The sequence below is a fragment of the Mycetomoellerius zeteki genome, unplaced genomic scaffold (assembly GCF_001594055.1).
Source record: "Mycetomoellerius zeteki isolate Tzet28-1 unplaced genomic scaffold, Tzet1.0 scaffold433, whole genome shotgun sequence".
Lineage (NCBI taxonomy): Eukaryota > Metazoa > Arthropoda > Insecta > Hymenoptera > Formicidae > Mycetomoellerius > Mycetomoellerius zeteki.
Genome location: NW_017257428.1, coordinates 24,365 through 39,682, shown reverse-complemented (window position 1 = coordinate 39,682; position 15,318 = coordinate 24,365). Strand labels below are relative to the sequence as shown.

The window sequence follows — 15,318 nt, the reverse complement described above, 5'->3', positions numbered from 1 at the left end:
CTATTCCCGTAGATGCGCAGTAGGAGAATGAATTTGGACATTTGATTGGCTATTCCAGTATAACCAGCGCTATTATACATCAGAAAGTACATGTTGGAACACATTTGATTGGTTATTTTCAGTAATTGCTACCGCCATTATGCGCCAATAGTTCACCTTTGCTGGATTCATACTGCATCCGATTTTCGTCGTACGACGCTCTGCATCCAATCAGAAAACAGGATTTCCATAATACGAAGAGCAAAATTCATCGGAATCCTGTTTTCTGATTGGTTGCAGAGAATCGTACTACGAAAATCGGATGTAGTATGAATCCAGCATTACGTATTTCCACCATGGTTTGGCCCGCGCTTTTCATCTTTTATCCCGGATCTACAATAGAGTTTTAAGCCTTAAGTCATAAGAAATGGACGAATCACAATCGATTATTCCCCTCGGATTCGACTGTAATTGGTCAGTTTCTTAATGCGGGGTCTACAATAGAAGTCGTAGCGGTCGTAGTCTTAAGTTGTAGAAAATTGCCAATCACAGTTGATTATTCTTCTCATATTCGACTGTGATTGGTTAATTTTCTACGACTTAAGATTCTACGACTATTACGACTTCTATTGTAGACCCCGCATTAGTCTTAAAACATCTATTGTAGATCCGGACTTACGACGTTACTGGATTTCTCTAGTACTCACTAGTACTGTAGTGCGGATGTGCTAAAAAGGGGGCTCGCCTGACAACACTGGGTGCATTCAATGGGTGCGTTCAGCAAAACGTTTGTTTTGCAATTGTTGGAAGTTTCCTTCGCGCTAACTGGATCATACTTTTAGATCTAGAAGAATGGTCCTATCTCAGCAGACAATCATAAAACGGTTGCAAAACTGTTGAGTCTGCTGAACGCAGCCAGTATCACGACCGCTCCCTGAGCGCTCAGTGAGCTCTTGTATCTGTTTGATCTATATTTTTAGTTCTAACGGAATATGCCAATAAGATGCAAGCGCTCACTGAGCGCTCAATGGCTACGTTTACACCGTGCGCTTAGTCCGCGACCTATACGATAGGTGTCTTTGTTTAATATACAGGATAAACAAGGATGTCTATTGTATAGGTCGCGGCCTAAATGCACGGTGTAATCGTAGCCAGTGAGCGGTCGTAGTACTGAATGCACCCACTGGCTGCGTTCAGCAGACTCAACAGTTTTGCAACCGTTTTATGATTGTCTGCTGAGATAGGACCATTCTTCTAGATCTAAAAGTATGATCCAATCAGCGCGAAGGAAACTTCCAATAATTGCAAAATAAACGTTCTGCTGAACGCAGCCACTGGTTTTGTGTGCTGCTCCATCCGCCATTTTTCTTGTAAAATTTACCGCCTTTACCTTTTGCCGCGTTTTGTGTATTGTAATTTCGTCGATAATAACACATGTCCTATTTATTTTTACATACTTGTCGTTCGGAGAGTTGTTTACGCAATCTTCTGGAACAATATTCTTGTTAAACTAATCGAATAAGAATCTTGGATAATTATTCAGGATGGATTTTCTCGAGTATCCGGACATCTTCGCCGAGGTTAAGGGCGCAATGGTAAGAGCTCATCGCTTTCAAAACAGTTAAACAATATCGCGTAATTGATTCTTGTCATGAGCTAAACATGGCTGAACATCTTTTTTATCCGTTCTGAGCTCAATGTAACGACGACCTGTTTTCTTATTACATGAAATTTGACAATATTTAATCAGTTCCGATTTTAGCTTTACTAAAGACACAAATGATTGATTTTACATTTTTTTTATAAGGAAAAAAATAGTCAAGTCGAGCTAATTAAGGAGGAAAATTAACAATACATACATTTATGAATAGAAATTAGATCGATAAAAGTAAAATAATTAAAAGGAACAATCCTAATTTGGTCAAATTAAAATCTTCAGTCAAAACGAATCTTGATGCTTAATAATATTCATATATGTATATACATTTTGCAAATATATACATTTTGCAGTTTCCAATTTTATAAATTGTATATTAATTTGGTTTGTCAGAATTGAAACAAACTTAAGCTAAAATATTAATAATCTTTTGTAGGTTTTTAAAATGTTTTATTAGCATCATTATTAAATTGACAATTAATCTAATTCAAGATATTAATATTTCAGTTAAAATGTATTTGCAAAAAATTACATATGAATATTATTAAGTACCTAGATCTGCTTTAACTGAATATAGAATTATTTTTCTTAATTGATTTAAACAATATATATTTATTATCATCTCATTAATAATAATAATTGTTTTACAGACGCCAGGTAGGTTGAAGTTGACTGATCAGCACTTGATCTTCAAGAATCAGAAGACTGGGAAAGTTGAACAGATCTCAGCTTCTGATATGGAGATGGTAAATTACCAAAAATTCATTGGAACCTGGGGTCTCCGTATCTTTCTAAAAAATGGTACTTTGCATCGCTTCAAAGGCTTCAAAGAATCTGAACAGGAAAAGATCGCCAAGTTCTTTTCTGCTAATTACAAGAAAGATATGTTAGAAAAGGAATTGAGTTTAAAAGGCTGGAATTGGGGTACTGCAAGGTTTAACGGATCTGTCTTGAGCTTTGATGTTGGTCATCATACTGCTTTCGAGATACCTCTGTATGATGTATCACAGTGTAATACAGGAAAGAATGAGGTAACATTGGAATTTCATCAAAATGATGACGCTCCGGTCAGCCTGATGGAAATGAGATTTCACATTCCCATTAGTGACAGTGTTGATCAAGATCCCGTTGAGGCATTCCATCAACAGGTGAGAAAAGATTTAGACGATGAATACACGCGCGAATATATTTGTAGACATAAAAACAGAACAGTAATTCATTTTTCAATTACAACAGGTGATGGATAAAGCATCAGTGATCAGTGTAAGCGGCGACGCAATTGCCATATTCAGAGAAATTCACTGTTTAACGCCACGTGGTCGTTATGACATTAAGATCTTCCAGACCTTCTTTCAACTGCACGGCAAAACTTTCGACTACAAAATACCTATGTCCACTGTATTGAGACTCTTCTTACTTCCGCACAAGGATAATCGTCAAATGTTCTTTGTCGTGAGCTTGGATCCTCCTATAAAACAAGGCCAAACACGATATCATTATCTAGTACTCCTGTTCAATCAGGAAGAAGAGACTTCTATCGAGTTACCATTTACCGAAAAGGAATTAAAGGAAAAGTACGAAGGTAAACTGACTAAAGAATTATCAGGACCTACATTCGAAGTACTGGGCAAGGTAAGTAAAAGAAAAGCTTTCTAGTTTCCGTATTTTTATTTTAATACAAAATTATATGTTTATAGGTGATGAAGGTAATTATCAATCGAAAGTTAACTGGTCCCGGACATTTCACTGGTCATACCGGGACACCTGCTATTAGCTGTTCTTTTAAAGCTGCGGCAGGATATCTATATCCACTCGAGCGAGGTTTTATTTATGTACACAAACCTCCAATACATATTCGTTTCGAAGAGATAGCTTCATTGAACTTTGCGCGCGGCGGCGGATCGACTAGGTCTTTTGACTTTGAGATCGAGCTTACGAGCGGTGTGGTACACACGTTTAGTAGCATTGAAAAAGAAGAATATGGTAAATTTGAAAGAGTGACAAGCCCAAATACGACCAAGACTTTGGTGACAGCGATCAAGAGGACGAACCGGACGCTTACTTGGCACGAGTCAAGGCAGAGGCGCAGGAACGCGATGGTGAGGCGAATCAAGATGACTCCGAGGAAGGCTCGACCGATGAGGACTTCAATCCGAATCAAGATGTAAGCGATGTCGCCGAGGAATACGACAGCAATCCCAATAGCTCTGAGAGTGAGGATTCAGATGCCTCTTCGGCTAGTCATAAAAAGGAGAAGAAAGACAAGAAAGAAAAGAAATCTAAATCAGCAAAAACTATATCGGAGAAGCCGCGAAAACAGAGGAAATCGAAGAAAGAGAGAGACGCGAACAAGCCAAAGAGACCTCCATCAGCGTTCATGTTGTGGCTGAATAGTGCACGCGATAGTATCAAGGCGGACAATCCAGGACTGTCTATAACGGAAATCGCGAAAAAGGGAGGTGAGATGTGGCGAGAGCTCAAAGACAAGTCTGAATGGGAAGCGAAGGCAGCCAAGGCTAAAAAAGATTATACGGCGTCGATGAAAGATTATCAAGCGAGCGGAGGTGGAGGCGGAGGCGGAGGCAGTAAAGAAAAAATTAAAGAAAAGAAGACAGAGAAAAAGAAGGAAACGAAAAAAGACTCGCCCAGTAAGCAAATGTCTGGTTCCGGTTTTAAGAGCAAAGAGTATATTAGTGATGACGATAGTAGCAGCGATGAGAGTAAGAAATCTGTAAAGGAAAACTCTGATAATGAAAGCGAGGAGGAGAAAAACAAGAAGAAAAAAGTTGAGAAGAGGCCAATGGAAGATACTGGAAAAAAACCAACGAAAAAGACGAAACAAGATCAGTCGGATGAAAGCGATGAGGAGGAACCTATAGAGAGTACTCCATCTTCGTCTGAAGATGATTCTAAAAGTGATTAATAAATGCTACAGAACTCAAACAGATATTTTTGTCATTAGTTTACACGTACCAGTTATCGAAATGAATGTGTACATCTTCCCACTATTAAAATTATTATATTTACAATCACTAGGAGATGAGCATTCAAGTGGATTAATATTAGTTATACAACTCTTTCTAATATTATAAATATATTTTAAAATGATATATGTAACTTTTTAATATTACAAAGTATTAATAATATTAAGACTTAAATGATACGAAAACACATAACGATTTATTGCCGTCGTTAAATACATTTATTTTGCTTTTTTTCTTTGCGTAAATATACCTTTTTTTTTCTCTGAATGAAAAAAAAATATAAAGGAAAAATTTTTATTTATTAGCTTCATTTATAAATTATTTATTTCCATGTTGCACAGTGACTATTTAATTTACAACAATTGATGTTATTCTTCTGTTTAGTTTTGTCTCTATAAAATTTGATTCTTTAAAAAAAAATCGAAATTACAAAAGTTGCTAAAATTGTGCAACTAATTAAATTTGCTGTTAAGCATGACATACATATATATACATTATTACACAGTACACAGATATAAATATGTACATACATAGTTTCTCTCTTAGTATAACATTTCAATGTTAATGTTACAAGTGTGTAGAATATTCGGCAGCATTACAGTGATTAGTTAATAACATAAACTATTGATTAAGATAAGATCAATTAACCTTTGTTAATAATTATTTCGTAATAAAAAAAATAGGAATGACAAAGTTGCACTGTTTGCATTGCCAATGACCCGTAAGAAATCTATGTAGGACCGAAATATATATATATATATGAATGTGCAAACGTCTTTTCGTCAACTGTACGGCTTTTTCTCTTTCTCGGTTTCCAAATAATTTGTCTCCATCTCTTTTAATTCAATATGATGCTCCTTCATGGCTTTCTAAAACACGAGAACGCAGAGTTATTGATGTCATTAGCTTTTTGTTAAAAAATTAAAAAAAAATATTTCTTGGAATAATTGTAATCTGGCTTATGAGAAGGGAGAGCTTCTTAAAACTTACCGCTACGCAATCTTTATAGACTTTAAGCAAAGGAGCGCACATTGAATCATTGGTATCCCCTTTTAAAAACTTTTCAGAGAACCAACTGTTGAAACAGGCATCGTATTTCTGTTTCAACTCACTGCAATCCTCCATGTTGCACCTTCGCTCTTATTACCCCCTCGCTCTCTCTCCTCCTTTCATGCGTTATACACGTGCAGATTTCCTAAAGATACAATCCTGCTTTAATTACCTTGACACACTGCTGATACATTTTGAATAAATGCGAGCATGTGCTGTCACTCGTATCACCTTTCAAAAATTTCTCGGAGAACCACGTGTGAAAGCAGACGTCGTATTGTCGCTTCAGATCGTTGCATGCCTCGCCTATGCTATTCATGAATGAATCCGTCCGTACTATTCTGAAATTAATATAAATCAGATTTGTCGTCACCTGGGGACACAACATACATCAAAAACGAGCAAGAGGCAACTGTGAAGGCAGGTGAAGGCTATGAATGCAAGCAGCACTTCGCATTTAACATTCATAGACTGGAGTTCACTGTGCTCCAGCGCGGCACTCACCAACACTCACCTGCAGTTATGAATCGCTGCGAAAACAGTTGAAGATACCTGGATCTTGGCAGTGTAGAAAAAACTCGGATCGTGCCGATACAATCCCTCGAGATGATCAGATTATATTTATAGCGTAAATTATGAAATATTCATGATAAGCGAATTAAAGCGAGTCCGCATAGCTCTTGTTTGATTCTCATGCGGGGTCTACAATAGAAGTCGTAGCGGTCGTAGGGTCTTAAGTCGTAGAAAATTGACCAATCACAGTTGATTATTCTTCTCATATTCGACTGTGATTGGTCAATTTTCTACGACTTAAGATCCTACGATTGCTACGACTTCTATTGTAGACCCCACATTACGTTTGTTCCTTGGTTGCGTTCAGCAGACTCAACAGTTTTGCAACCGTTTTATGATTGTCTGCTGAGATAGGACCATTCTTCTAGATCTAAAAGTATGATCCAATTAGCGCGAAGGAAACTTCCAACAGTTGCAAAACAAACGTTCTGCTGAACGCAGCCATTGTCTGCTGAGATAGGACCATTCTTCTAGATCTAAAAGTATGATCCAATTAGCGCGAAGAAAACTTCCAACAGTTGCAAAACAAACGTTCTGCTGAACGCACCCACTGCATTGTACTGATGCACTGATCTTTTTGTGTACAGTGTAGAACAGACCCGTAGTTGCGTATTGGTTTTGAAGCTGCAGCGCGAAGCGCGCGAGCGTTGTTGAGTCCTTGGAAGATGTCAGATGTCAAGTGTTGAAGCGTTAATTAGTGTTATTATTATTAATTGTTGTAAAAACAGCAGTGCCCGATGCATCGTGACGCAAACTTAATCGTTTAGCATGACATCGCTGCTTCGGACAATCGTTTTGTGAAACGATCAAGATTCTATTATCTCTCTAGATCATCAATGTTAATATTGATAAGTTCCTGATACGACGGTCACTGTTGCTCGAGGCGAGTAACAATGGGTAGCAAATACAGTCCAGGAAAGATCACCCTGGGAATGATAAAAGGTAGGAGAAGGTTGAAAAAGCTCATATGTTCTTGATATTTACATTTCTTGACAATGTGCAAGTGTATAAAATATACAAGTGTGAAAATATCCGTGGAATAATCTATACCTTGTGCCTCGTGTGCTCGACTAACTCTTGTATTTTTTCTACTGCAGGCAAACCGATCACCACATCAGTGCCAGTGATCCACTACCGAGCCAATGATGACGAATTGGAAGAGCTCTACCCGAGCTCTTCTGATGACGAGAAGCATCTTACGCCGGAGTCCGACAAGAGGATACCGTCGAGCCCCTCCAAGAGCAGCGTGAATGGCCAAGGATTGGAAAATGACGCAGAGAGACGTTCCATTGAGGATAACGCGCTTGAAGGTACCTCACCACCTTCAGATCCATGGAAAGTACTGTCCGAAATTAGGGGAAAGATCACGAAAACTTTTGAAGAGAAGATCTCTGAGATGAAAAGTGACAGGAAGAAGAGGAAACGTAATAAGGATAATTCCAGTGTCAGCGACTCGGAGGAGACTCTGGGAGATATCACGCCGACCGATGAGAACATCAACGATAAGCAAGAAAAGGATCTTGCTCGTAATAAGAGTAACGCTTCAAGATTTGTAGGCTTCTCGCAGGTAAGAACTGGCCTGAAAACGAAAAACTCTCAAGACGACAGTGTAGAAAGTGGTGTGGAAGCCGCTGAGTTCTCCGACCTTGTTCCTGAGCCACTTCCTTTCGAATCACAAGATGATTTTCGCGCCGAGGACAAGGAAAACAATGCCACATGCCGTCACAGCTTTTTTAATCAGTCAGATGGATACATACAAACGAAAGAAGTGAAATTTAGCACGTTCCTCTCCCGTATAAAAGATTATGTCTTTCAACAGTTGACAAAACAGTTAGCTGAGCTGCTGGTTCTTGTGCTTGCTTTCTGCTATCTCATTCCATTGCCTGCCCTCTTGATTGGCTTTTTTGTAGGAGTCTTCGTCACAATAGTGATGTACAAGCTGATGCAGAGGATTAAGGAAATTTTAGAGACACCGTTAGATAAAAAACCTGCACATGTAGTAGTTCCAGTACTGGAAATACCGGCAGCAGAGGAGCATGCGGTCCAAGAAAGATATGAAGGATGGTTAAATGAGTTGCCATATACGTACGATCCTCACAATTATCATGTAGCACGTACAAAGTCGGTTTTCTTCAGTCTAGAAGGTGGAGTGCTGCGTGTTATGGAAACTAGAATGAAAGTACCAAAGAGAGCAGTGTGGGATGAGCAAAAACGAAAATATAAGTTCACCAGAAAACGCGAGTACAATCTTAATGGTGCAAAAATAGAGTTGCTACCAGATGGACTCACTCGGAGGAGGTATGACCACGTCATGCATAATTTTATTTCATATTTTTATAGTATACACAAATAAACATATTTTTTATGCACAGGAGATGGAGCAAGAAATATCCAATTTGTATTACGATGGACCAAGGAGCACTGATAGATAGCACGAGTCTGAATGACTGGACAGATCTCGGAAAGGAAACCCTCGAGGACGAAAAGAAAATTATCCAAGTAGATGGAGTCAATCAGGAAATCGATGAAAGTACCTTCGGCGAAGAAACAAAAAGTGAGGATGAAGATTCCAGATTGGAATATTTTAAGGATAATGAAGAGGATGAGTTTAAGATCGACGATGATGAAGATGACGATGATTTTTCACAATCTAAATCCATCAGGAGTATTTACGAAGATTGCCGCGACAACGAAGAGATTACCAAGTGCAAACTTTATTTGTTTGCACGCGCCGACCGAGAGAAGGAAGACTGGTAACATCTCTTCTAAAAATGCTTCTGTCAAATCAATTTAAATATAATAAAGATTATAATTAAACTTTCTAATTACCAAAGTATAACTTAAGAACTTTGCTTGCTTTATTAGCATGTCTTAGTGAAGGATTTTTCAGGTTTCGTAGATTGATATCAGCGGCATCTCTTTCGAAAAAACGACATTCAATTTGTTCCATAAATGATTCTGTATCCTGCGTGAATACAATCTCTGCACAATTGGATGTGGCAGAAACAAAGTCACTAGAGGCGTCTCCCGAAGTCACTTACAGTACCTATATGAACAAGTACCTGAATGTAAGCAATGTGATGATCAAGTTAATTTTACAATCCTTATAATTCTAATCAAGCGATTACCTTTCAGGTGGATCCTGAGGGTTCTCCAAGGGAGAGCGACGTCCTTTGGACAAATTGTCTTTTAGGACGGATATTGTTCGATATGCATAGTTGTCCAGAAGCGATTAATCTTATTCAAGATAGAATACAACGTAAACTCTCTAACATAAAACTTCCATACTTCATGGAGAGTCTCCTCGTAACAGAAGTAGTAATCGGACATGATGCTCCGATAATTCATAAAGTCTCTAAGCCCGCACTTGACGAGCGGGGTCTCTGGTTCGATTTAAACATTACTTATAAAGGCAGCGTAACGATGACCGTAGAGACAAAGTTGAATCTAATGAAGCTAACACGTGCGAGTAGCGTTCCCAGTGATATTGTTGATGAGAAGTCTATTCCTACTAGATCACCAATATTCGATAGCGATGTAGAAGATAGTCCAGAGACATCCACCGAAGATGAAGATATAGGAAACATCGCGTCGAGCGTCGCATCTAAAGAAACCACGTAAGTGATTCCCTAATTTAAATAATGGTTTTTCATCGTATCGATCTTGCCTTTTGTCTCTTTAGATGATATTTAATAGATTGATATTTAATATATAAACACATGCCTCTCTTTTATATTAAAAATGTATACAATTGACACAACATATATATCCTCTATTCAAAATATAAATTTGTTGTTCATCTCACAAATTAAAAGAAAATATAAAAGTATTATGATGAAGTTGTAGATGAATTCATAGATCTTCTTATATTATAGACCAGTACAGTCTTCTGGTAAGAAGTTTCTTAATATGGTCGACAAACTGACAGCCAACAAATATTTTCGACACGTAAGTAACACTTAATTGTGTTCAGATAGCCTAATATTGATCTGTTATCATTAATAATTGCGAAAACAAGTTATAGGCTCACTAATTAAACTAGTATATCTTCTTTATCACAGGCTACAGAATTGTCATACGTACGGAGGGCAATGGAGGGTGTTTCCAACACGGAGATCCGTTTTATGGTTAACGTATCCGGTATCGAGGGTTGTCTTTTATTAAATATCCCTCCACCGCCTTCTGACCGGCTCTGGTATGGTTTCAAATCAGTGCCGAAGATCGCTCTCACTGTGCAACCAACTCTCGGCGAAAGGACTGTCAACATTGTATATGTAAGTAAATGGATCGAGAATAAGTTGCTCAGGGAGTTCGAGAAGCTAGTCGTTCTACCAAATATGGACGATCTGGTCCTGCCACTCTGCCCAAATTATCCCTATACCACAACGTAAACGAATCTTGCGCCGGCCAAAAAACAGTCTCCTTTTACAACTTTTACATCTTTTCGTTCTTTTTATGTGTATATTTTGTGAAAGTATTTAACACTGTCGCATATTAAATACGAAAAATGTCATATTTTTTTTCAATATAACGTGATTTATCTAAATTAGAAACCTGTGAAAAAAAAGGAAGACGTTTAGATAACAATGTAGTTTAAACTGTTTTTACACGATTTTTTAATATTATCATTATGTTATTTATCGCAAAGAACCATTTATTAGCCATATTTAGCATCTAAAAGGAAGTGGGAGGAATTATTGTGATATATTCTTATACATTCTTACATATATTATTTTGCATTAATAAAATTCAAGGAAAAAGGAGGCAAGAGAGATGAAATTTATAGTATGAGTGAGCATTATTTTTATTAGAATATGTAAAAAAAATCTAGTGAGCGAAAGAGGTGTACAGGGAGACAAGTAATTAATGTTAAGCGTAAATTTCGCTGTTTATTTTGTTTAGTCATATAGTTGTAAACATGTTTAAATCGAATGAAACTGATGCTGCGCCAAAAAGAGGAAAGAAGGATATGCGTCAATGTGATCGTTGAATGTCATTTAATAGGCAGCTGATGCGAAATATTTTGTTAAATTAATATTAAAATTATAAAATAATTAAGTTACACTAAAATTAAATAATCAGTGAATTTGAGCAAATAAAAATAGGGCAAAATTATCAAAATAAAAATATATATGTGAAACAAGTTAAAAAGCGTGAGACAATTTTTGCGTCATCGTAATTAGATTTATTATCATTTAATAGTTAGGTTTGTAAACTAGATGATGTTGCAATCGGCAAAATGAAATAAGAAAAAAAACTATGATATAACGTATCAATTACGTTTATCAAAAATAGTAGAATGATGTTCGCACAGATTTTAAAAATACAAGTATTAATTGTGCGCTCGGTTTACAAATAAATATGTAAATTTCATTTCTCCGTAGTCCGTTGTGAATCAAGAAACTTATAGTCAATGGCTTTTCAACGAATGTAGCAGAAAGATTTACTCTCCTCTGTCTCTGATTGATCGGCTGAATGAATTACTCTATTCGTTCAACGACACTAACAAAGAGAAAGCAAAATGTTCATTAATATATAATCGAGTACAGTTTGTATCTACTAGCCAGCTTGACCTGTGAGCTGTGTTATTTTGTTTGATACTATACAAATATATACGTACGCGTTTGTGTATTTGCGTGTCTCAGGGAGATTATATATAGATTAAATTCTGTAGCCACGATGTGATTTCGTTACGGTAGAGTACCACTGATATTTTTAAATACATGGAAATCTTTTTATATCAAAATATATGACAAATTATATCAAAAAGGCCAATTCTTATATGTTTAAATATAAAACTAATTGCAATAAAGCAAATATATATTTTGTAAAAGTTTTTCAAATGACGTTCTGTTTGAGACTCGTACCGTAATCGATCTCGCATGGTTCCAGAATTAAATCACAGAGGTATATTAACACAGTTTTTGCAGAAATAAATTATTGTACATTACCAACTGTTTCCCTCTCTTTCTCTTTTTCTCTTCTAGAAATTTTTTCCTAAATAAATTAAGAATATATTTCTTATAAGGTATATTTCGAGAGTATCGTGTGAATATATGAACGCTCAATTGTTGTATAAATATTATAAATTATATGACTCTCTTTATCTATCAATCGATACAAGTTATAGACAATTGTTTTTATTATGCACACATTTATCTATTAGAGGTATAGAATATAGACAGAAATGCATAATTTTTTCTAAATATCTTCTTTATTATTGTCGCACATATGTTTGGATAAGAACAGCTATTCCGTTTGGAATTTATATAAAATACTTTTAGTAAATCTATACAAAATTGTTATATAATATTGTATGAATATAAACAAAATATGCTCAACTCTGCAGCGAGTCTATGTACTCGCCCAATAAAATTGCAATATACCTAGTATTTTTAATCACTGCACACTTTCTCTTGGCAATAGATTCTAACAAAATGTTGCTCCTATATTAATTTCAAAGACTAAGACATTCGTAATAAAAATACAGAAGAATTGAAATGATTCAAGCTTCAAGAGGAACACAATAACAAAACCTTTGCATAATCTCAAGTATATTTGATTTCAACGAAGTAGTTTAGTATCTATATAAAACAAGAAAATTATGTGAAATAGGATAAGAAAATATATTCTATACATAATGATTTTTCTAATTTCTAGAACAAGTATTAAGGCAAATGTGCTTTCTGTTTCTTCGCGCACGTTCTTCCGTGTTCTTCTTAATACAACAAATAATATCACAGTTTGGAGATCGACAATCTGACAGTATGCAGTATGTACACAAAGAATGATATTCCCTATATACACGATGTCCTTGTACAAACGGCTAGACGGATAGTTTTTTATACGGTATTACTCTATTAATGATTGCGTTGATTTCCAATTTCACAAATGTACACGATACAGTATTCTTATCTATTGTGTATCGTGTACACTTCTTTATGGCTTTCCAAAAAAAATCATCTTAAATCTCATTAGCTAACTATGAAGGACGCAGGGCGCATTGTCCATTTCATGTACAATTTGCATCCACGCCTCCAGTCGAGGCGCGCATACCAAGGTGAGATCTCCGAGACGTCGTTTGGCCATTATCACAAATTCACCGAGGCCGTGCCGCGCGTCACATACCATTGGTATTCGCACACGCACGCTCTTCTTAAAAGACGCATCAATTTCATTGCCCTGTAATAATTTGTTGTATTTTGTAATTGGCTTACACATGCATTATGCTTGACAGAAAAATCAAAGTTATTATATGTTATCTTATCAAGTTTTACCTCAGCTTCCTGGGCTACGTAGCGCAAAATCTTGGTGACCCTAAGTATCAGTTCAGCTGTATCCATCTTAGGATTCTGTTGGACGTCAGTGACGGTGCCTTTAGCAACCAGGTCGCTTTGACAATAAGCCTTGGCGAGTTCCTCCATGGAGCAAGGTCTGCAGTCCTCCTCTTCGTCCGGCACGCGAAGTGTTCCCCCCTTCACAGAATTTGGCTCCAGATCGTATTGCAGCTTGACCTTGGTGTTTTTGAAGGAATAATCATCCTCAGCTTCCATGTAAAGTGCGGCTGTATGCTTCCACGAGCGGAAGCACCGGTGTGTAAGTTCGTGCTTGCCATCGGACGGAGAATAGAGTTGCCTCAGTTTGCCGCCGGCTTCCAGAAAGACCCGCACAGGCCCAGAGATCTTGACGCAGGCACGGAAACCTAGATAGCTGAGAGAATTGTTCTCCAAGAATGAGACCGGGGAGGAAAGGACCACTCTCAAAGCGTCATGAGGATAGCGCCAGAGTACCGTTCCCCGAGCACAGCGCAGGTACACCGGTCGGACACCACCGCTTTCTCCTCCGCTATACAAAGTATTTACATTTCGATTAATACATCTATTTTTACAAATGTATCACAATGAGAAATAGGAAGAAACAATAATGCCATTCGTTGAAATTACAGAGAAAGGAAAGAATGACTCATATTAATACTCTGCCATATGTTTAATTGAAAATGTTAAAATTATTTTTGTTAAAACTATATTGAACATAAATCTCTCTCTCTCTCTCTCATATTATTTTATATTATTAATAAAAAGTATTATCCTATTGGTATCCACAAGACCAATAAACCTTGGCTTTTTTTCAATAATATTATAACAATTGTTTTTCATAACTTTACACAATTTCAGTTACATAATATTATTCCTCGAATTCCTCGAACCTACAAAATGAAAAAAAATCCACGTTCAATCACGTTGACTTCAAACAAAGATACATTTATTTAAAATACACTGGATTCGCGATTATCAGTTTAGGAAATTTTGGAGCAAACATCGGAGCAAATGATCAGTGTTAAAAAATTGAAGCGGAGCGATTTATGTCCGACTACACAGCCGGCGACTTTTAAAGTCACATCAGCTGCACGCTTGTTACGGCACTGACGTGAAAGTTCGTGAAACGCGGAGAGAGAGAAAGAGACTGTGCGTTACGGTGAAAAATACAAACCTTCCGGACCAGTCGCACTGATCCGCGGCGGTATGCTCGTAGGCGGATACACTGATGGAGATCAGAGCGAGGACCACGATTGCTGCGCGTATCATTTTTCTTTTTTTCTTTTCTCTCTTACAACGTTACAACGTTCGTCGTCCAGAATGATATGTCACATCTTCGTCGCTTCGCGGGAGCTTCCGCGAAAATCAGATCGCAATAGACCACCTCTTTCCACCCACATTCGAATTAAGTACTCTTAGAACCAGATCCCTAGATCTTTTTATTCTCCTGGATGGACTTCTGAACCACCTAGAAGAATCATATCATGAGTAAAAGGTAGATCAGACGTTTAGCCTCCAGTTTAGCGTCCAGTGTTTAGCCTCCAGTGTTTCAGTTCCTCGGTTGTTTGCAAATCATTTCTGTCGGAGGAAACGTAGCTACCGTTCACGAGTCCCCGAGGAATTTTAAGAATCTCGGAGAATGCGCTCGTGTGATGTGTTTACGGCTGGTACTCTTTTTGGTATCTTTCTTTTTTTAATCTCCCTTTGAATTTCCAACCCACTAAATGACTCTCCTAATATTTGTATACGATAATGGGAG

At 37.2% G+C, this 15,318-nt stretch overlaps 4 protein-coding genes across 7 annotated transcripts; 2 read left to right on the top strand and 2 right to left on the bottom strand.

The window, feature by feature from the left end:
• The first annotated feature begins 1,359 nt into the window (after positions 1-1,359).
• On the top strand, positions 1,360-4,659 carry Ssrp (structure specific recognition protein). Its single transcript, XM_018454529.1, is given in 5 exon segments — positions 1,360-1,574; positions 2,287-2,784; positions 2,873-3,268; positions 3,334-3,624; positions 3,627-4,659. Coding segments are annotated over 5 exon segments (2,169 nt in total). The 5' UTR covers positions 1,360-1,523; the 3' UTR covers positions 4,560-4,659.
• A 270-nt stretch (positions 4,660-4,929) lies between these two features.
• LOC108726661 (TP53-regulated inhibitor of apoptosis 1) lies at positions 4,930-6,329 on the bottom strand. Of its 4 annotated transcripts, none has more exons than XM_018454353.1 (3): positions 6,185-6,329; positions 5,843-6,011; positions 4,930-5,489 (listed from the first exon to the last, which is right to left on the bottom strand). In XM_018454353.1, the coding sequence occupies exons 2-3, from the start codon at positions 5,987-5,989 to the stop codon at positions 5,403-5,405; spliced, it is 234 nt and encodes a 77-aa protein (XP_018309855.1). In that variant the 5' UTR covers positions 5,990-6,011; positions 6,185-6,329; the 3' UTR covers positions 4,930-5,402. The 4 variants fall into 4 exon arrangements, with proteins under 4 accessions (XP_018309855.1, XP_018309856.1, XP_018309857.1 ...); XM_018454354.1 differs by having other exon boundaries at positions 5,843-6,017; positions 6,223-6,329; XM_018454355.1 differs by having other exon boundaries at positions 6,223-6,329.
• Positions 6,330-6,860: 531 nt separating this feature from the next.
• LOC108726643 (testis-expressed sequence 2 protein) lies at positions 6,861-10,727 on the top strand. Its single transcript, XM_018454323.1, has 7 exons — positions 6,861-7,185; positions 7,341-8,541; positions 8,616-8,996; positions 9,134-9,311; positions 9,379-9,860; positions 10,119-10,191; positions 10,305-10,727. The coding sequence occupies exons 1-7, from the start codon at positions 7,137-7,139 to the stop codon at positions 10,632-10,634; spliced, it is 2,694 nt and encodes an 897-aa protein (XP_018309825.1). The 5' UTR covers positions 6,861-7,136; the 3' UTR covers positions 10,635-10,727.
• Positions 10,728-13,157: 2,430 nt separating this feature from the next.
• Metrn (meteorin) lies at positions 13,158-15,306 on the bottom strand. Its single transcript, XM_018454347.1, has 3 exons — positions 14,734-15,306; positions 13,521-14,088; positions 13,158-13,425 (listed from the first exon to the last, which is right to left on the bottom strand). Exons 1-3 carry the CDS (start codon positions 14,826-14,828, stop codon positions 13,222-13,224), a joined length of 867 nt encoding a protein of 288 aa, XP_018309849.1. The 5' UTR covers positions 14,829-15,306; the 3' UTR covers positions 13,158-13,221.
• Between the last annotated feature and the right edge of the window lie 12 nt (positions 15,307-15,318).

Excerpts from the sequence above, each read along its gene's own strand:
- LOC108726661 (XM_018454353.1), bottom strand. The coding sequence starts at position 5,989 with ATGAATAGCATAGGCGAGGCATGCAACGATCTGAAGCGACAATACGAC. Across the intron at positions 5,490-5,842 it reads TGTATCAGCAGTGTGTCAAG|AAAGCCATGAAGGAGCATCA; the intron begins GTAATTAAAGCA and ends CTCGTGTTTTAG.
- LOC108726643 (XM_018454323.1), top strand. The coding sequence starts at position 7,137 with ATGGGTAGCAAATACAGTCCAGGAAAGATCACCCTGGGAATGATAAAA. Across the intron at positions 9,312-9,378 it reads ATATGAACAAGTACCTGAAT|GTGGATCCTGAGGGTTCTCC; the intron begins GTAAGCAATGTG and ends ATTACCTTTCAG. Across the intron at positions 10,192-10,304 it reads CCAACAAATATTTTCGACAC|GCTACAGAATTGTCATACGT; the intron begins GTAAGTAACACT and ends TCTTTATCACAG.
- Metrn (XM_018454347.1), bottom strand. The coding sequence starts at position 14,828 with ATGATACGCGCAGCAATCGTGGTCCTCGCTCTGATCTCCATCAGTGTA. Across the intron at positions 14,089-14,733 it reads CAGTGCGACTGGTCCGGAAG|CGGAGGAGAAAGCGGTGGTG; the intron begins GTTTGTATTTTT and ends TACTTTGTATAG. Across the intron at positions 13,426-13,520 it reads ACGTAGCCCAGGAAGCTGAG|GGCAATGAAATTGATGCGTC; the intron begins GTAAAACTTGAT and ends AAATTATTACAG.